This window comes from Vicugna pacos, chromosome 13 (genome assembly GCF_048564905.1).
Source record: "Vicugna pacos chromosome 13, VicPac4, whole genome shotgun sequence".
NCBI classification, from domain to species: Eukaryota; Metazoa; Chordata; class Mammalia; order Artiodactyla; family Camelidae; genus Vicugna; species Vicugna pacos.
Window position 1 is genome coordinate 23,553,730 of NC_132999.1, and position 21,574 is coordinate 23,575,303.

The following is a 21,574-nucleotide window of genomic DNA, read 5'->3' on the forward strand; positions in this document are numbered from 1 at the left end:
TCAGAGAGACAGAGCAACTTCAGGAGCTCCATGTGACTGGAGTCCTCGGGCGGAGGCTGGCAGTGGTGCTAGAGAGAGAATTCCTGCATCAAGTGGTGGAAGGGGTTTTGTATTTCTTTGCTAATTCTTAAAACAACTTATAATTGTCCTTATTTCAAGAAAGGTCTTCAATTTATTTACAACAAAAGTACCAGTATAATAAAATCAAATCCTAGGATTCACTGAAAACAACCAATCAGTAGTAGAAGAGAGGAGAAATATTTTATTAAGAATCCACAGTTGACGACAATACAACGGAGTGTGTATAATATGCAGTCCTGAGCTTCTTGCCACCTGAGGAAAAGAGGAAACATTATTCTCACTACTTAGTAGAGCCTGGAGTTCTACAAGACATTGGCTGTAAGTTTGTTTCTAGAAAAGGCTTTGACTGAAATAATAAATAATGTAAATGAGAGCACACCTTACAACAAAAGTATATAAATATTCCTCACATGAGTGTATTTTATAGATATGGCCTTGGTGAAATAAATTTAAAAAAAAAAGCTGGAAAAATAAGACTGTGGTGTGGACCAGAGTGATCCGGCTTCCTGGGGATGGGTGCCAGCAGAGAAAATCTTCCAGGAGCTGGGGTGGGAGAGCTGAGGGAGTCGGGGAGGTTCCCACTTCACAAGCGTTCTGTGTGAAGTAGGATGCACCCTCCTTCCATATTGAAAACCCTTCAGTGACAACCCATTGCATTCATTTCAAAACCTGAAGTTCTTACCAGGCCTTCAAAGCCCCACGTGATCTGGCCTCTGCGCCTTTGCATTCACATTTCCCTTGGATCACTCTGCATGCTGGACCTCTTCCAATTCCTCAAATGCATCGAGCTCTTCCTACTCAGTGCTTCTTCAGAGGCCGCTCTTTCTGCCTGAAATGCTCTGACCCTGCCCTTTGACCTGCCTAATTCCTGTTCATTTAAAAGATTTTGGCTTAAGTGTTCCTGCTACAGAGAAGACCATCCCACCTCTGTCTCATCCCATTTATATTAAATCACAACTATAATCCTTTTACATAGGATGTGGCATTTTTCTTCATAGCAAATTTATAATGACCTGTTTGTGCTTTTATTTGCTGAAATTCTTACGTGGATATGCATGGGTCAGTGTACATTCCTATATATATTTTCTAGCACTGTCCACTGAGACAGCCTAGAAGCACACCTAGCACTCAGATCTTGGTTTCTAATACCGTTCTCCAATAAAAGGAACCAGGGCTCCTTGGAGAAATGACTGATTCGAGGGATAGGGCAGAGAAAATGCAAGATGCGCCTAGAGCATCTTGTCACGACAGAAAGCAAAGAGGTGCTTTGAAAATCATAATATGTGAAGGGGACATGGCAGTTGACCTGAAAGAGCTCCCAATGGCCAAAGCTAGAACAATCTGAGCAACAAAATAAACAATGATAGTGCTGTACTATAACCTAAAGGCTAAAACAAACACCTATGAATCCATACTGCCATAAATGATTGAATAAATAAATCAATAAATATTGGAGAAGGGTCAACTGTCTCTTACAGAAGAATTACAAATAAATGAAGTTACTCCTCCCTCCAGGAGGTAGAGTTTAATTCTTCTCCCCGTGAGTGTAGGCTAGATTTTGTCACTGTCTTCTAGCTAACAGAATATGAAACATAGAAATAGTAACTTTACAGTAAAGAAATACGACATATACTGTCTTCACTAAATGATAAGGTTAACATCACCAGTGATAAGTCATGTTTACAGCATGTTTCCTTGACACAAGGCTATGAGAAGGGCACACCACCTTTACACTTATTCATCCCAAATCCATAACTTCAGTCTATTGTGGGAAAACAAATACAGATTGAGGGATTTCCTACAAAATAAATGACTGGTAATTTTCAAGAGTGTCAAAGTCATAAACGACAAAGTAAGTCTGAGAAATTGGGACAGATTAGAGGAGAGTAGGGAGACAGACACGCTGACAAAATGCAATGTGGTGTTCTGCATGTACTCCTAGAACACAAACATGAGTGGGAAAGTTGGGAAAGTCTGATAAAGTCTGTGGTTCCATTAGGAGTATTGTACCACTGTCAGTGCTTAGTGATGATAAATACACTATGGTCGTGCCAGATGTTAACATTAGGGAGACAGGGGAAATGTATACAGGAACTCTCTATACTGTTTGCCAACTGTTCTGTAAAACTAAAAGTATTTCACAATGAGAAGTTAAAAATATCTTCTCCCATTGAACTACAACTCCATTAGCAGAAATCATCTTTGTAGTGATCAGTCCTGTATGACATTCCTAGAACAGGAATGTCTGCTGGCTAAGACTTAAGAGTTCTGGAGCCTGGCTGCATGTTTGATTCCTGGCTCTGCCACCTAGGAGCTGTGTTATGAGCAAGTTTCTTAAGCACTCTGTGTCTCCGTGTTCTCATCTATAAAAAGGACTATAAGGTAGTTGTGAGAATTACAGGGCTTAATATGTATAAAACACAGACAACAGTGCAAGGGTAGTTATCACTGATATAATTCCCATTGGATATATCATTGTTGAACGAGAGAATGAATGATGCAAGGTTTTGGTTAAAAGGGAGTAATGATTCTATTAAATTCAGGAAGAAAGAGTGTTTGGAGAAGAGGTTCAGGATGAACAGCAATATGAATGGAAGTGGGGCTCCATGAGGCATAGTGGATGGGTTGGCAGAAGGATGTCAGAAGTATAAGGATAAACCGTGCAGGGTTGGGGGAGCGAAGCAAGGAGCGATGCTGATCTGGAAGGATTTGACTATGGCCAATGGGAGGCAATGGTAGGACACTGGAGGGTGGGAAATTGGAGTCGCTGTCTTAGGTAGTGACACCAGCAGCAGTTACATCTCTTCCGTGAACAGTCTTACCATGGTCTCAGCTTTTGCCCAGGGACCAGCAACACCATTTCTTTCTCTGTCCCTGTAGCCCAGGGTCTTAGTGGCTTCCTTATTCTAATTATTCTCAGGTTGTCTCACTGTCCTCCACTTGTCTCTCAGTTTCCCCATTACCTGTGTAACTTATTCCTGGTTTTGAAATCCTTATCACAAAACCACTCAGGTGGTTTCTATTGCCTGGTTAGATTCTGACAAAAACAAAAGTCCTGATGAAATTCCCTGTTTTCTAGGCTAACTGAAACTGTGGGGCAAGGTTTTCCAGTGCTACCCTGGGCAGAGACACTGGTTGTGTTCCTAAGTATCTGTTATATAGTCAGCATGCTGTGAACCATCCTGGGCTTCAGGCATTCTGAAATTTAGAAGAAGGGAGGCCTGATGAGAGCCTGTTTGGGATTACCAAAGCACCACTGCCTTCTGGACAGTCCTAGACAGATATGAAACAACTGATGGGAGGAGGGAGCTTCAGAATCCCAGTAACACGACAGCCAGATCCAGTAGTGATGGATCCATCGGGGGTTAAATGGGGTAAAGACCCTCCTTCTGCTCAGAAGTATGGAAGACCATTGGAGCCAGAATAGAGGTAGCCATACCATTTCAGGCCCTTTAAATAAATCAGCCTTATTCATGCTGGGACTTCATACAGAAAGATGCTACTATCATCAGCATTTTGTTTCCAGAATTCATTTAGATCACCTCTTACATGAGTCCTTGCTCTCTGGCTTCCTGATTTGGGCTCCATTTCTCACACTTATTCCTCACCCGGCCCTTGGGAATAACAGCCTGGCTTGGCTGGCTGTCCTACCCTGACCTTGGTGTCCCTTCCAGGACATGTTTCTAGCATTTGTCTCCCAGCTCCTCATACCCCGACTCCAGTGATGAAGGATTCTCCTTCCATACCCCGATCAGGACCTCGCCAGGGTCTTCCTTTCATTTCAGTTTATCCTTAAAAATAGGAAACCAAATGAAAGACAGGAAGAGAGAGTTGATGATGAGGTTGGCAGCAACAGTCAGGCTAGATTAGAAGAAAGAGAGAGAGAGAGAGAGAGACAAGAAGTTACCTAGGACGCTGTTAGATGTAGTTAGAACCTAGGCTCTGAGAGTGGATGAAGTGGAAATGGATGGGAAATCCACATATTTCCCTAAAGGAAGATAATAACAGTAATACTATTTAATTGTGAAGACACATATAGCTTACAGATTGTCTACTAAAAGAGGTAATTTATGGCTCTCAAATATTGATCACGGCACTTAAAAATCTATACTTAATTTTAAAACATGACTAGGTAGTGATTGTAAACAACCAGTAGTCTTACGTGCACTCATGTGGAAATCACACTCATATAGGCCTTCTTTATCTCACCTGTAAAGGTGAGCCTGGCAGAGTTCACTTCCCCAGGGTGGTGATTTGATGAAGAATAATGAAAATGTCTGTCACCGCAGGCTGAGAGATACTGAGATGTTATCTGCTCAGCCTAGACAGCAGCCTACTTTTAGCTAAGAATACGGGAAGAAAATATATCCGAAGCGTAATATTATGAAAAATGTGGTTTGTATACATGCAGACCTAGTTTGAGTCTTAGTTTCATTATGTGTTGGCTTTGTGACTATTGGTAATGTATTTAACTTCTCTGTGCTTCAGTTCATTTATCATTTATTATTTTACTCTCATAAAAATGAGGATAATAGTATGTCCCTGATAATGTTTTTTAAAGGATTAAATAAGTAATCTTATCTGATTTGGCAGGTCTAGTATTGAGTGGTTCGTTATTGTCAGCGATGGGGTTTTTAAACCCTACTTCCTAAAGGGTACTCTCTCTCGTTCCTGTTCCACAGAGCCCATTCCAGATATAGTATGAAGTTATAGCTGTAGTTAGATTGCAGTGGTTCTTAACATCAGCTGCAGTTTACAATTACTCAGGAGAGATTTTCAAATATACCAATGCCAGGCCATATCCCAGAACAATTCAGTCAAAATCTTGAGGTGGAACCCAAGATCACCAGGTGTGCCTAATATGCATTTGGGCATGAGAATCACAAGATTAGAGGAACCAAGGTTCCGAAGCTGGATGGTGAGATGGTTAATTTTATGTGCCAACTTGACAGAGCCATGGGGTACCCAGATACTTGGTTAAACATTATTTGTGTGTGTGTCTGTGAAGGTGTTTCTGGACGAGATTAGCATCTGACTCTGTAGACTAGGTAAACCAGATTGCCCTCCCTAATGTGGGTGAGTACCACCATCCCTCAATATTTTGAGGGCCTGAAAAGAACCAAAAGGTTGGGGGAGAATTCAATCTCTCTGCCTAACTGCTTAAGCTGGGACATTTTCTTCTGCCCTTGGACTGGGTTTTGCACCATTGGCTCTTTCTGGTCTTTTGGCCTTTGAACTTGACTGTGCCGCTGGATTTCCTGGGTCTTCAGCGTACAGATGGCAGACTGGGATTTCTTAGTCTCCATAGTTTTGTGTGTGAGATAGTTCCTCATAATAAATCTCTCCCTCTCTTTATGTATGTGTGTGTGTGTGTGTGTGTGCGTGCATGTGTGTATGTGTGTATAGTATATATATATGTATGTGTGTGTACATAGTATATATATGTATGTACACACACACGCACACACAATTGGTTCTGTTTTGCTGGAGAACTCTAATACAGATGTCACTCTTAGAATCCTTTGTGCTCACCATAGTTGAGAAGACTACCTATTATTCTTCTTCCTCTTTTGTGAGGAACATGGACCTCCATTTCCCTAAAAGAGGCAATTTCAATTTCCTATCACCCTATATTCAGGTCCAGGGTGGCAGGATTTGACTGACTCTATTTGCATGTATATGATTTGATGAGCAGTACTGTTGTAGAGCTATCTAGTGGATAAGTATAAATTCCACCATGTTTGCATTTAGGGGCCACTCATGGATCTTTATATATTGATAAATATCTATTAATCCATTGTAGTCATTTCTTTTTTTGATACAACAATTACCCTGTTTTGGCCAGTGGAAACCCTTCCAGTTGGCTCTAGTGTTATTTTAATATCACACAATAGCCTTTGAGAGCACTTATCCAATGTTAAGATATTATCATTTTTACTTATTTTTATTGTTACATGGACTATCATATTCTTGAAAACAAAGGTTGTGATTAAAGTATAGTATGAGAAACAATACTTTTTAGAATGCTGAATTAAGTTTTGTTACAAACGCAAAAAAGGTTGTGAGGAGAGTAAAATAATAAGGAAAAATTTAAAACTCTAACACATTGTTATCTCATTCTACATTTACAGTCATAAGGTGGTTTTTTTTAACCACTTCCTTACCAACTCAATCACCTTTATAACAAAGTCAACATTGTATTTATTTCCTGTAGGTTTTATAAGCTCCCAGAAGTTTCCTGGCAAGACCCTGTATTAAAAAGAGCAGGTGATATCAAGGCCAAATATATGTTCTTGATATAAATAGCAGGAAGTCTGTGAAGTGTTTGTTTTAAGAAGAGTAGGTTGGAAGCATATGCTTGAATATATAGAAGCACAATACGTTCTCCTGCACTATATAACACCTGTGTAGAATGGCTAAGCCATATGTTTCAGAGATTACACTTTAAAAATTTCTACATAGATGCCAAAAAGGAAAATGCGCATTTGCCAAAAAAAAAACCCACGTGTTTGCTATTAACATAACTCCACTGTATGGTTTCTTCAAGTCCTTTATAATTGTAAACAAGTTTTTTATCTTTTAGGATATGCCAAAACTTCTTCTAAAATCATTAACATATAATAAAACAAAAATCTTAGAAGCCTATCATCAAAAGGATGATACTAAAATTTCTAGACAGTATTGGAATTTAAATCAGCTCAACTTCACTGCAACTCTTGAAATTTAACATTAGGACAAAATAGCGAATGTTAGACATATTTTCCACTGGTATTTTCTTGGTGTCAAGGAAAGAACTTTCTACCCTTAGAAGATCTAACACTACGTTAAGGTTGTCTGGCTGGTGTAGGGTTAAGGTGTACATGGGAGGGGAGATAAGAGGGAGCTGTCCTCAGTCTGCTGTGTGTGACTAGAGAGTTTCCTACCTGAAATAGGTAACAGAGAAGAGGAAGGCTTAAATGTTCAAATTAATGGAAATATTAAAATTTAAAAGATAAGCAAGAAATGCAGGTTGTATTTGCAGCTGGTATTTGACCCTAGCTATCCCAATGGTCTGATCTCTGGTGCTTCTAGAGCTACAATTTAACTGAAAGGACAATTTAGTTTCATCAAAATATTTAGAAAATATCTCTAAATAAAGATCTTTGAGCCTATTTTTAATGACTACTTTAGACATTGATCACTAATAATATTCATATGGAAGACAATATTGGATATAGTAAAAGAGTGAATGGTAAATTGAGAGTGAATTGATACAGTAATAGTAAATTGATAGTAACGTGATAGTAAATTGATAAAGTAGTTAATAGCATTTTGTTTTTATAATTAGGTAAAAGAACCAAATTTCATTTAGGAGCCATTATTTGCTGAATAAATCTCTCATTCACAGATAACATGAAAGAAACATTCATATACCTCAGGTCAAAACATTACAAACTCTTGGTCAATTAGAGTCTAAATTACTGTGGTGGTTCCATGAGTGCAGTAATAGCCTTGCTGTAAAAATGCAGTAAGTTTGAGAGATGCCTCACAACTTCTCTCTCTCTAAGAGATTCACAATGCACGTAGCATATTAAGACTATTCTAAGATATTCTATAATACCAAACCCTGTTTAACTCAATGTTTACCAAACTTGGTCCTGTCTCATTTTCTCAAGGAAAACCTATTATTCTGGTGAAATCTGTGGGCTGCCTATATGACAGCACTTCCTTCCTTTCCCTTTCTAACAGAACAGTGATTTCATTGGAACACCAATATGCCCAGCCCCAGTGCGTCTTCAACTCTTTCTCTAAGCCAGTATTAACAATTCCTAGTGGCAGGCCTGTGATGTAGAATAAGACCTAAGGGGAAATCTGCTCGTAGGTTCTTCCTTGATTAAAAACAGACCTAAACAAGCAATTCTCCAATGAAGACATACAAATGGCCAATAGGCACATGAAAAAATGCTCAGTATTGTTAATTATCAGAGAAAGGCAAATCAAAACTACAATGAGGTATCACTTCACACCAGTCAGAATGGCCATCATTCAAAAGTCCACAAACGATAAATTCTGGAGAGAGTATGGAGAAAAGAGAACTCTCCTACACTGTTGGTGGGAATGTAGTTTGGTGCAGCCATTATGGAAAAAGGTATGGAGATTCCAAAAAAACTAAAAATAGACTTACCACATGATCCAGCAATTCCACTCCTGGCATATATCTGGAGGGAACTCTAATTTGAAAAGATACATGCACCCCAATGTTCACAGCACCACCATAAACAATAGCCAAGACATGGAAACTACCTAAATGTCCATCAACAGAAGATTGAATAAAGAAGTTGTGGTATATTTATATAATGGAATACTACTCAGCCATAAAAATGCCATTTGCAGCAACACAGATGGACTTGGAGGTCATCATTCTAAGTGAAGTAAACCAGAAAGAAAGAAAAATACCATATGATATCACTCATATGTGTAATATAAAAAAGAAAAAAAGACAAAAAAATGAACTCATCTGCAAAACAGAAACAGACTCGCAGACATAGTAAATAATCTTATGGTTACTGGGGGGGAAGGGAGTGGGAAGGGAGAAATCTAGGAGTTGGAGATTTGCAAATATGAACTACTATATATAAAAATAGGGAAAAGGTTTTTTCTCTATAGCACAAGGAACTATATTCAATGTCTTTTAGTAACCTTTAATGAAAAAGAATATGAAAATGAATATGTTTGTACATGTATGACTGGGACATTATGCTGTACACCAGAGATTGACACATTGTTAACTGACTATATTTTAATTAAAAAAAATACTAGCATTGAAAGAAGCTCCTATTAAGTTTCGGATGCTATTATGTGAAAAATAAATTGCCTCTAAAAGTGAGAGGATTTTGCAATCAGGAAGTAACAAACCTGAGGTTAAAAGCCAGAAGGGTGAGGCTGGGGAAACAGAAGGATAAAAAGGGCTTGGGTCTTTGATGGAATTGTTGAATCCACAAATCAACATAATGACTGCCTATTTCTTAATAAGCAAATAAAACTCTTACATAAGCCACTTACGTAAGACAAATGGGCTATTTTCACTTACAGCTTAACACCACCCCAGCTGATACATTCTCTCGGGAAAACCTGGAGTAGAATAAGAGGGTGTCCTGTTGATTTCCTGTGAAACTGAGTGCTCAACAAATACTTGTGGGGAAAGGAAGCATGCAGGGTTATTCAGGGTTGGGACAAGGGGGTTAATTTAACAGGACTGAGCCTACTGCTCTAATCATGGAAAACGCAGCCTCTAATGTGCCAGGGTGGCACTAAGAATATGATGATGTGTATCAGCTGTGAGGTCCATCAGTAAAGATAGAAAAGATTATGCTGAGTGTTTCAACCTCAGTGTTTTCCAACATCAAGGCTTATGTCTCACTCAAGCTACCTGTTCATTGTGGGTTGGCTGGGGGCTCTGTTCCGAGTCATCTTCACTCCAGAACCCAGGGGGAGGGAGAATCCTCATCTGGAACATTGCTAGATGTTAGCAGGAGAAAAGAAAGCTCTGGGGATTCTCACTTGACAGCCAAAGACTTGGTCCAGAAATAACACCCATCATTTCTCACAGCTCATTAAACAGAACTGGTTAGCAGATTCCACTCAACCATAAGGAGGCCAGGAAGGGGAAGCACGCAGAGAACATCTTCCCTGGCTGTGGCTCACATCAGTGTAGCTGGCATCGCAATAGATGTTTCTAGCCAGAGTATGCTTGAGTTCCTTCGATTGTCTCTGGGAGGTCTGTCTGTGCAAAAGCAAGGCCTGGGTTGGTGGCTGGAGAATTACAGGGAGCCAGATTTGGCCCTGGGGGAGAGAGCTGGTGAGCGCTAGATTATGTACCAAAGTTCCATCCAAACAGCCTAAACTCCAAGCAGGGATTCGGCCTTAGGAGGGAAACTGGAAGGCCAGACTTACCTCCAGTTTTTGTTTGCTGAGTGCAGGCAATGAGGCTTCTATACGGTTTAATTTGAGATAGGGCTTTCTGCAGCCAGGTAGGATGGGAGAGATGATTTATGGGTATCAGGAAGGGGAATTTAACCAACTTAAGGATGAAAGAGAGTCAAGGTTCTACCCAGGAAGACATAGTTGAATTTGAAGGGATTAGTGAGGCAAGAAATAAGAGAATAAGTAAACAATACTGAGCTCAGAAGGATTACACGTGGAAGGAAATGTAATGTGAGGCATAGACTTGACAAAAAGCTTGGGAATAATGCAGAGGACCACATGAGAGGCCTCAACATCTCTGTCTTTGTGCCTAGCATAACAGAATGGTGCGATTTCAAGGGGTCATGCTAGACTGGGCAACTGCGTGTGTATTTTAGGGGAGAAGCCTGTGATTTTCGTGAGGTTCCTGGTGCCTAGGGCCTCATGGTAGAAAGACAAATTCCAGACTCACTGGCTGGGGAAGAGCTGGAGCTGGTCTGAGCTGGGCACACACTGCCTGCCTCGGCCTGGCTTATCTTGGGGACGGAGTTGAGCTGAATCTTCAGGTGAAAGATCTTCAGTACACGAGCTTAGCAGAGCTGAGAAAGGCTGGGCTGGACGCTTCATCACTTCCAGATGAGCCTTTCCCGGCAGCTCTACGTTTCTGGCCTACCTGGACCTCCTGCAGCACCTGCCAACTGTGGTGCTCAGCGGGAACCTTGTATGAGATTTATGGGGCTGTTAAATCTCTTTCTGTGTATGTCCCCTCTCCCTGCAACCTGCTGCTGGCCCCTTTATGCATTGACAGGAACTCTTCCAGCACTCCTGACACAGTAAGAGTCCAGTAATGGTTGTTATTGATGGAACATAGAAGTTTAACCTATAGAAAGTGGATATAAGATAAACCACTAGGTCCTACTGTACAGCACAGGGAACTATATCCAATACCTTGTAATATCCCATAATGAAAACGAATATGAAAAGGAATACACACACACACACACACACACACACACATAACTGAATCACCATGCTATACACCAGAAATTAATACAATGTTATAAACTGACTACACTTCAATAAAAAACTAAAATTAAAAAAAAACAGATATAAAATTATCCAGCTTGACTGGAAGCAATGCTTCTGTAAACTGTGTAATGTAAAAATAGATTGGCCTTGGAGAAAAACTGGTATTTGTTGCACTTCTATTGTCTATCAGGCACTGGGCCAGGCACATCAAAACATCATCTGTTTCTCACATTAGCCGTCAGGCAGTTTTCTTTTCTTTCACTTTATAGATAAGGAACAGACTCATAGGTTAACTAGCTCGCATGAGTTCACGCACCGTGCCAGTTTGTAAGCAGAGAAGCTGTGATCTGAAGGCAGGACTCAGGGACTCCATGGCCCAAGGCTTTTTCACTTCACGACTCTGCTCCAATAGAAATAACGCAGTACTTTGATCAACCAATGAGCTTCGGAAGAGGCTTCCTAGATATTTACACATCTGCTAAAGAGGGGAACCACGGAGGAGGGAGTAATTAGCTAACTAATGAATCATCCTCTGTTGCACAAATAAGCTAATTGAATTTACTCGGGAGGAAGCAACAGGGTGATCCTGCCTCCGTGTTCCAGCCACAGTCTTGGGCCAGTTACTTAAACTCCTGGAGCCCCGATTTTTCGTATATGTAAAATTGGGCCCCTCCCTTGGTCAGGCCTGTCCTCACCAATCTATGGTGAGGAGCAGCCGGGACTGTGTATGAGTAATTACATGGATCCTGTAAAGAAAGATTCAAATGGAAGGCATCATTACTGACTTTACCTAAATGCCAGACGTTAATAAAGAAAAGATTTTCCATTTCTAATGTATTAAAATTGTACAGCAGGACGCCAGGCTCACCCTCAGTTCTAATAAGGAAATATTTCTAATCAAGACTTAAGGCATGACATAAGCAAATAAAAATTAGGTCTTTAGAAGCATTTATTCTAATATGTAATTTTAAATGATTTTATGTGCAGAATGGAAACTGACTATAAGATTAATGGGTGAGCTAATAATAAATTGGAAAGCCTGAATTTATTAGCAGTAGTCTTTGTTTCTAAGTTATTTTTTGTTTGTACAAATTTTATAGAATTGTCAAATATTCAGAAGTACTGGGAGGAACATCCTTTCAAAAAACGTACTGCTTTTTAAGTTCTCTTTATAGGAACTAGAAAAGAAAAAAACAGGTTTTTATAGTCAAGACTTCCTCCTATTAGTGTCAATAACAGTTAAGTGCATTTATGGAGACACAAGACAGCACAAAGATTCTTCTGTAATTCATCAGAAGGCCCACCTGAAGTGTAATTTACATTACACAGCTCTGCTGAGTCATTAGTTTCTTGTTTAGTGACAACGTCCTTCATTTCAAATCCTTTGATGGTAATTATGTGTAACTATGCCCTTGAATTCTGAAAGCATGTGTACCACAGCCCTGGTGAACAATGGGTATTTCTGGACGACAATGCAATTGGCTTCCCGTAAGAGACCATACAGGCAATGGTCTGTAACAGCACTGGAAAAAATATCTGCAAAAAGTTTCTGAGCTTGAGCTCCAACCCAAAGTGAGGTGTGTGGTTATGCATGCATATGTATGTGTGTGTGTGTGTGCATGTGGGTAATGAAAAAACTAAAAGCAAGTCGTTCTGTGTAAGGCATGATTTTCATAACCCTTAATGACCATATCCCATTTTAAACTTCCTGACATTTCTTAAATTAAGGTGTATCAACACAGATCATAGACTGTCTGACCTGAAAGTGAGGTAGGTTTGAGATATTAGGTCCCCTTGTCTTCTTTGTGCAGAAATATGTCTTGCATTTGTGTATTTATTCATATATATTGAGCACTCTTATGTGCCAGGAACTACTTAGGTGCAGAGAACACAGGCCCTGAGAGTCTTGGTTTCCACAGGAGCAACCAGGCCAGCGGTAGGGGAACAGATAAGAAAACCTGAATAACCTGATTATCCTCAGGCTGGGGAGAAATAAAGGATCACATTAACCTTAAGACCTTAATGCTCCGGCTTGTTACCCTCACCTGCTGATCTGGCGCCTCCTCAAAGCTGGGAGTTTCCAGGGATGTTCTACAGTATTTGTACTACTCCCCTTGGAACTCATACTCTATCCCTCTGCTGCCCAATGCAACTGGCAACAACGCAGACTGTGCTCCGAGTACAAAGACCAACAGCGCAGTTCAGGTCTCCCCGAGAGAGGGCATCCCTTCGAGATGCCACATTCGGACTCCAGCAAACCCTGGCATTGGGTCTCGTGGTTTATGGCAGCTCTGCGACACGTCACACATTCTGCCGTCCTTGTCTTTTCTCCCCTCCCCCACTTCCCCTTCCCAGCTTTTGTTCTCTGAGGCTCTTTGAAAAGCCACATTTCTGTTCTTCACATATGGGAAATATTTTTGGTCAAAACGAAAAACCTGTAATGTGTTCCTTGGTGAAACGATTTGCTCAGCAAGGCTGGCTTCAACTTGAAAGAAAAAGCTTTCAGTAGGCAACCAAACCAAACAAAAATCCCCCAAACCACTCTGGCCACACTGTAATTCTTATTCATAAAAGCTAAATATACTTCTCCTTCACATGTGCGCATTAAATTAAGCAGCCTTTCCCAGTGCAAGAAGGTGACTATTGGAGTCATTAAAATTTTTAGTACTGAGCTACACGCAGTTAAAGCAGTCCACATAGACATTTACATTTTCCTAAAACACTGGCTTTATAGTAGAAACCAGAATTATTTTCTTAGGGATTAACCATCTGGCCAGGTGGCACCAGAGAACACTGTGGAGATAATACTTGGAGAGTGCTTATTATCTGCAAGGCACTGTGTTCGGGCCTTTATATAAAAGTTTCTTTTCACTGGACCCTTATGACCAACACTAGGAGGCAGGTAGCATGATTATCCCATTGACAGAGGGGGAGACTGAGGCCTAGAGGTTACGTACCTTGCCCAAGTTTCTTCTGTCCTTCTAGCCGTGCTCCTCACTGTTAAGATGCCAGACGATTTCTAGGGTTCCCATGTTCCTTGTCTCCTTGGTGTGTTTACCTTTATAAAGCGGTGGGGACCCTAGGTCAGGTTTGGTTTGGCTCTGAGTTGCCTGAGAGAATGATCAGCACCCCGGGCTGTTCACTCCCAGCGTGAGCTCGTTCACTGAAGAGTGGGTGGTGGGGCTGGATTCCTCTGCAGCTATCACAAGAGAGCAACACCCAAAGCTTTGAACCCAGACAGACCTGGATTTGAATCCTGTCTCTACTAACACCTGAGGGGCTCTGAGAGAGCTGTTTATCTTTTCTGAGCCTCAGCTTTCTCAATTGGAATGTGAGGTTAATGCCGCCCACCTCTTGGCACTTGTAAGTAAGGATTGCAGAGAACATATGGGAAGCACTTGGAGAAGTGTCGGTAATTATTCATTCCCTTACCTCTGTGTTCCTAGCCATGCACAGCTTCCCTGAACTCACCACAGCTTGGCCTCAGTGGGCCCAGGCCTTCTCCTGTTTCTGGATCAGTGCTGATTGGCGTTAGCAGCTTAAGTCTGACTGTGGTCCTGACATCTTACCAAGATCCTGCTGTACCTGACTTCTCCTCTAAGGTGTGGAATCTGACTCCCCAGTCCTTCTCATCCCCAGCCCAAAGCTATGGTTGGGGTCTGGGTAAATGAACTTGACTTCTTTCTGCTGTGAGGGCCTGCAGGATTAGATACCCACACCCCACCTTCATACCCTGGACCGTGCCCAAGATCTCTACATCCTTTGGATGCTACAGAATGCTATTATAGAGCTGGCCTTTGCAACCGGATGTGGTCATCCCATCCTACTCGTAATTCTTATTGCCATTTTTCTGTACATCTGTTAAGTGCCAGGTCCTGCAAAAAGACAGGCATGGTCCAAACAATTGAGTTAAGTGTTTCACATATTATTTCACTGAATCCTCATTATGATCTGGTAAAGTAGGTACTATTAATATCTTCATTCAAAAAATGAGGAAACTGAAGCTGAGGAAGATTGAGGGCCTTTCTCCAGGTCACACAGCAAGACAGAGGTGAAGCCAGGCCTTGAATCCCAAGCCAGGGCTCACAGCCATTACACCATATTGCTTTCCATCCAGTCTGTCAACCCTCCACCACCTCCTCCTTTCCTGACTGTTTGATGTGCACTAAGGAAGCAGGTGCCTTCTTTTAATGCGGCATCTCTTACAGTGTACTGTGATCAACTTACTTGTCTCTGTCTCTCATTAGATGGGAGCTCCCTGAGGACAGGGACCACATTTTCTTTATCCCCGTACTCCAGTGCATAGCACAACATCTGGTACAGAATAAGTACTCCGGAAGACGTTTGTTGACTGAGTTGTATTGGCTGTTTCATTTCTGCCTGCTGACTTGTGTTGCTAAAGTTCCACATATTCTCTATCCAAATTCATCTGAACTTTGACAGCTCTAGAATCAACACTAGCAGCTACTCTAGGGTCTGAAATGGTGTGTGTGTGTACCTGTGTGTAGGTGTTTTTATGTGTATGTTAGGGTGTCAACTAAAGTAACTGTAGTTGTATTTTCAAATACTTGTCTACATCAAAAGCTTTTAGCCAACATATTTCTTTCCATATGCTTTTTTTTTGTCTTTACAACAGATATTTTTAAAGAGCATAGTCCATTAAAAAAACAGAATGCTACCCAGATTGGGTTTTGTCTGATGTTTCCTTATGATTAGATTCAGGCTGTGCATTCCCAGCCAGAATGATGCTGTGTCCCTTTCAGGGCATCACATCTGGAGGCCCCTGACGTCTATTTACCCATCTGAAGTTAATTCTGATCACCCAGTCAAGATGCTGGCCTAGTTTCTCCCTGTCTAGTTAACATTCTTTCTCTTCTTGTAACTAATAAACAATCTGAAAGGAGACATTTTAAGACCTTTTATTCGTCAAAGTTTCCTCCTGGATCCACTGATGATTCCTGCCTGTACCTGTCTTTATTTTTGGAGGGTGGGAGGGGAGGGAGGGATGCACTCTACCACTGAGCTATATCTTCTCCCACCCTTTTTATAATTTAAATTTGTTTGTTTATTTGTTTTGTCTTTTGGGGGGTAGGTAATTAGGTTTGATTTATTTATTTACTTTTAATGTTGGTACTGGGGATTGAACCCAGGACCTCATGCATGCTAAGCATGTGCTCTATCACTGAGCTATATACTCTCCTCCCTTGCCTGTACCTACTTTTAATATGATGTTTACAAAATGACGATGATTCTGCAGTTAAATGCAGTATCTGAGTCTAGACTGGATCCTGTACTGGAGGGAAAACTGCCATAAAAGACATCACTGAATTATTGACAAAAATTGGAATATGAATGACAGATTAAATAAAAGTACTATTATGAAAATTAAGTCTACTGAAATTTACTCTTAAATGATTCATAAAAATTTGTGTGCATATATAAATACATAATGTCTATGTACACATATGAATACATATTTAGGGAGAACATATAAATGAGAAAGCAGATGGAATAAATGTTTAAAGGTAACAGTTAGGTACATGGGTATTCCCTGATTTCTATTCTTGCAACTTTACTGTACATTTGAAATAATTTACAAATAAAAAGTTAATAACAAGCTTTGAGCCACCTAGAGAATAAACACTAGATGCCCTACCTGAAGCGATGTGAGTCTTTCAAAGGCTGGCACTGAATCAACTACCAAGGACAGTTTCACCTGCATTGAGTGATCCCCAAGGTCTAGTCCCACAGGAGACGCTATGACTCTGTGAAACTTCTGTCAGCACGACGGTGCCTGTGGAAACTACCAAGTAAATGATGGTGTTTTGAAATGGAAGACTCTAGTTCGTTTGCACATGTCTCTGTTTTCTTTATTAAAAGACAATACAGAAATGATGAAATGATACCTAAGGGTCTTGAATATAAGGTGAAATGACCGAAGTCCTGGATGCAGTGACGTAAGCCCTGGCGCCAGCATCTGCAAGCTCTGTTCAGTCCCCTTTCATGATGGCTGCATACTCCTTCTGGTGTTCAACTAGCTTCAGGAATACTTGATATTTCTTGTCATAGTATCTGTGTGAGAAAAATAAATATGTTGAATGATCTCAAGCAGAACTGTTATGCGGCTTTTTCCCTACATTTAGGAGACCAAGAGTGTATCTGTGATGGATTTGCAGGCGCTTCCCATTTTTTGAAGGCCTATAGCATCCTGAGCCATGAATCAGCATCTTTCACACCCAGTATCTTTAGCCTCCGTGGGTTAACCCACGCCTCCATTTTAGAGGGAGGGTTCACATTTGCTCAAAGAGGCTGAACTAAAGTAGCATCACTAAAAATCGGCAGAGCTGGAATTCAAACCCAGGTCTCTCTGACTTCAGAGCCTCCACTATAATGTTCTGAAAGGCCCAGGTATAACACAGGACCTTTCACATTCCCAGCTTCATTAAGTATTTCATATATGACTACCCGGCCTCCCGCCCCCATCCTGGTTTAGTGACTGGTTTAAAGTCACGGCCTGACCAGAGAGGAGAGTGAACATTTTAACCAGCCTTTGCAGATTCCACACCAACATTTCCTCTGTAGACTGCTTTATCTGGGAGTAAAACCCCAGGAAAACGTGACTGATGCCTCTCCTATAGCTGTGCCCTGCCTTCCAGGCATCTCACGGAGGACCTTGCTCTCCCTGTCCTCTCCGGCTGATACTTCAGGGGAGACCTGTTAGAACTGGTGCTGGTGGTGAGTCACATGGCAGGGCAGCTGGAGCAGTCGTAGCTAAGACTGGTGGCACTTGCAGACTTCAACTCTGTCCTTACTCCTCTTGGTTGGGAGGTGCTGACCTGGGGTAAGGGGTGGATGGAGCCTGTTTAGCACGTCTTGGTAGATTCTGGGGTGCCCTGAAAGGAAGTCTTCATGAGGGAGCTTCGGTGCAAGGTTGTCAACTAGGGGAAAGTGAGTGTGAGTTACCCTGGATTCACACAGGGGCAGATCTACCTGTAACACGCAGAGCTAATGAGATTAACAGGAGCCCCCACCAGTCCCCAGTATTCCCACCTTAAGCATTCTGATAACTTAAGAGCTGCGATGCAGCCAAACACAGAGTTAAGGGGTGAGCTCCAAAGCCTGGGTTTGAGTCTCAGCTTGGCCCTATTACTAGCTGTGTGACCATGGATATTTTACTTAATCTCTTTGTTTCTCAATTTCCCTGCCTGTAAATGGGAATAATTATAATATCTTCCTCAAGAGAGCTGTTGTGTGAATTTAATGAGGTAATATTTAAGAAGCACTTAGAATAGTGATGTCATAGCAAGTGGTATCAGTGCTAGCTATGGTTACTGCTTACAAAATAATATTTCAATATTATCATCACTCTCACTGTATGTGGGTTCTCCTAAAACCTGCTCTATGAGCCTCCAAGTTTATTAATCAGAATGATTTTGGGGACAGCAATTTTCTCCTAATGCAACTCTCTGACAGTCTTAAACGTCAAGCAATTTTTTCACTATGTGAGATGAATTTCCTGATTTTGGAATCTCAAAATTGCTGGAAGGGAGCTCGCGTCAGTACCCCTTCTCATGTATGTGAAAATTTCCAATTTTAATACTGACAGCTTTGCAGAAACTTTGCTGGTCTTATGCTTCGTACAGTGGGAAAAGCACCAGCGTTCCAGGCAGAGAAGCCTCGGTGACTTGGGGCAACTTCTTTAAATGGTCCAAGCCCTGCTGTTGAGAGGGATGATAATGGCACTGGTACCTATGTCATAGAGCGACTGCATTTTAAACAAGGACATGAACATGAAATACTCTGCGAGCTGTCAAGTGCTTACACATGTGACCTGATGTTGTTCCTACATCTTTCTATTATCCTGGAATGTCAAAAGATGGATAGACCAAATTTTTCTCCTTTTTTTACACACGGGAAGCTGAGGTCCCAGGCACTTTTTTTCCCTGTGCCTTTTAGTTTCTATTTTTTTTAAATTGTAGTAAAATAGACACACCATGGAATTTACCATTTTAGCCATTTTAAGTGTACAGTTCAGTGGCATTATGTACATTTACATAATTGTGCAGCCCTCATCACCATCCATCTACAGAACTCTTTTCATCTCGTAGAACTAAAATTCTACCCGTTAAGTCATAACTCCTTACTCCCCTCTTCCCCCCGGCCCGTGGCAACCACCATTCTACTTTCTGTCTCTGTGAATTTGACTATTCTAGGTACCTCATATAAGTGGAGTCATATAGTATTTGTCATATTGTGACTGGCTCTTTTCACTAATGAAACATCTTCAAGATTCATCCACGTTGTAGGATATTTCAGAAGTCTCTTTCTTTTTAAGGCTGAATAATATTCTATCATACATATATACCACTTTTTCTTATCCACTCATCTGTCAGTGGACACTTGAGTTGCTTCCATGTTTCAGCTACTGGGAACAATGCTGCTGTGAACATAGGTATTTAAACATCTCTTTGAGGCCCTGATTTCAGTTCTTCTGGGCACATACGCAGAAGTGGAATGCTGGGTTATATGCTAATTCCATGTTTAACTTTTGAGGAAACACCATACTACAGCAGCTGCACCATTTTACATTCCCACCAACAGTGTGTAAAGGATCCAGCTTCTCCACATCCTTGTCAACATTTGCTATTTTCTGTTTTTCGACAGTAGCCATCCTAATAGGTATAAACTGTTATCTCATTGTAGTTTTGATTTGCATTTCCGTAATGATGAGTGAGGTGAGCATCTTTTCATGTGTTTATTGGCTACTTGTATATCGTTTTTGGAGAAATGTTTATTCAAGTCCTTTGCCTGTTTTTTGATTTGGGCTGTTTTATTTCTTTTTCAGTTTAATTTTTTTTTTATTGAAGTGTAGATTTTTTTTGGTTGTTGAAGTATAGGAGTTCTCTGTATATGGATATTAATCCTTTATCAGATGTATGATATGCAAACATTTCCTCCCATTCTTAAGTCTGCGTGGGACAGACCTAAGTAAGTGTTGTGTACAGATAACAGCTTGAGTCAAGGAGGAGATGGGAGAGTAGCTCAGCGGGAAACCCGCTCTCCTTCCACGTGCAAGTCTTCAGCCCGCCTGCAGATGGTGCTAGAGCAGCGCGTGTGCCTCCCTCACACAGGCGGGCTCCCAGCTGACAGCAAGCCGCCTGGCATTCTCTTCAAAGGAACACGTGGGATTTACTCAAAGAACTTAAAAGCAGACTTCCCTCAAAAGTCTTCGGGGGGTCAGTGAAGAGATGGAGAAGAATAATCTGTTTCTAACTTCAACAAAAGAAGGCGGCTGCTAGCCCAGGGCTCCCCTGCCATGGGGGACTCAGATCTCCCAATGCTCCTGCATCGAGCCCCTCCACCTAAGGGCCTGCTCTGCTGACCCCGGTATTTAGACAGGGGTTTATATTCAGAGGATTAACAGCTCAACTCCACCGGGAGACCTTTAAGAACATGAAAAGATACCGAATGGCTTTTTCGGTGGACGTTTCCACTCTGTTAAAGGCTGATCGTGCTTTGGTGGCATCCGCACCTTTGTCTGTCTGTTACATAAGGTGGAATTTGCTTTTATGTCTTAACCTCAAATACTTTCCTAAAATGACAAAAGCCACTTGTACAACTGTTCCTTCATGTCTAAACTCACTACCAATGGCTCAATGTAGGTCTTTTTTCATCTCTCAGCTGGATTACTGAAAAAGCTTTCCATCTGGCCTCCCTGCATCTACCCTTAGGCACTCTAATGCATCTTCTAAGAGGATCTTTCAAGTACATCTGACCTGGTCCCACCCTTGCCTAAAATTCAGTATCTCCATTCTGCCTGTAGGATGAGGTCTGAGGTCCTTAACAGGGCCTTAGAGCTCCTTACGAGAGGACCCTGTCTGTTCCCCCCACACCTGGTTTCACTCCCTGTCATCCCCGCTCTCACACTCTGTATTTCAGAATTATGTGCTGTGTATAGTTACCTGCATACACCATGCTGTTCCCAGCTTTACAACTTTGTCTACGTTATTCCCTCTACAGACTATGTTCTTCCCTGTCTTGGCCTGCTGACAACTTCTTTTAAGCATTTAAAGTCAGCTAGACTTAACCTCCTCTCAAAAGCTTTCCCTCACCGCTACAGGGTCACGGTCTTTTCTGTTTTGGGTTACTTTGTCACCTGGTACCACTCCTATTATAGAACACATCCCTTTGTCCTGAAACGGCACATTGTGTAGATAAGATTGTGTCTTATTCCTTTCTAAATCCTGCCTGGATACTGATGAGCAGAGTGCCTTGAAGATAGCAGGTGCTCAAAAAATTAGTGTTTTGTGAATTGGGGTTAAAACACTGAGCAAAGTCACGTTGTAGCTCAAAGCCACGTGATGCAAAGGCTGGAGGAACAGATAGGTGCCATTCCGTCGGAAGGCACACGAGATACCCATTTTAGAACAGAGAAGCTAGATGTGCTGCTAATGACCTAGGGAAAAGAACACTGGTTTGAGAGTTTGAAATTTGTATTTGACCCCCAGGTCCAGCCCTACCT

At 41.4% G+C, this 21,574-nt stretch overlaps 1 protein-coding gene and 1 long non-coding RNA gene across 5 annotated transcripts in view; both read right to left on the reverse strand.

Annotated features, from left to right (window-relative positions):
- LOC116283105 (uncharacterized) overlaps positions 1-14,117 on the reverse strand; it is a 34,377-nt gene extending 20,260 nt beyond the window's left edge. Inside the window, exon 1 of the long non-coding RNA XR_012079056.1 lies at positions 14,010-14,117. This is a non-coding gene — a long non-coding RNA (uncharacterized lncRNA). The remainder of the gene's footprint in view (positions 1-14,009) is intronic.
- Positions 14,118-16,900: 2,783 nt separating this feature from the next.
- The window catches only part of FGGY (FGGY carbohydrate kinase domain containing), a 389,879-nt gene continuing 385,205 nt past the window's right edge, over positions 16,901-21,574 (reverse strand). For all 4 annotated transcript variants that reach the window (XM_072974343.1, XM_072974345.1, XM_072974346.1 and 1 more), the window contains one exon: positions 16,901-17,124. In XM_072974343.1, the coding sequence (XP_072830444.1) occupies positions 17,043-17,124 (82 nt within the window). In that variant the 3' untranslated portion in view covers positions 16,901-17,042. The remainder of the gene's footprint in view (positions 17,125-21,574) is intronic.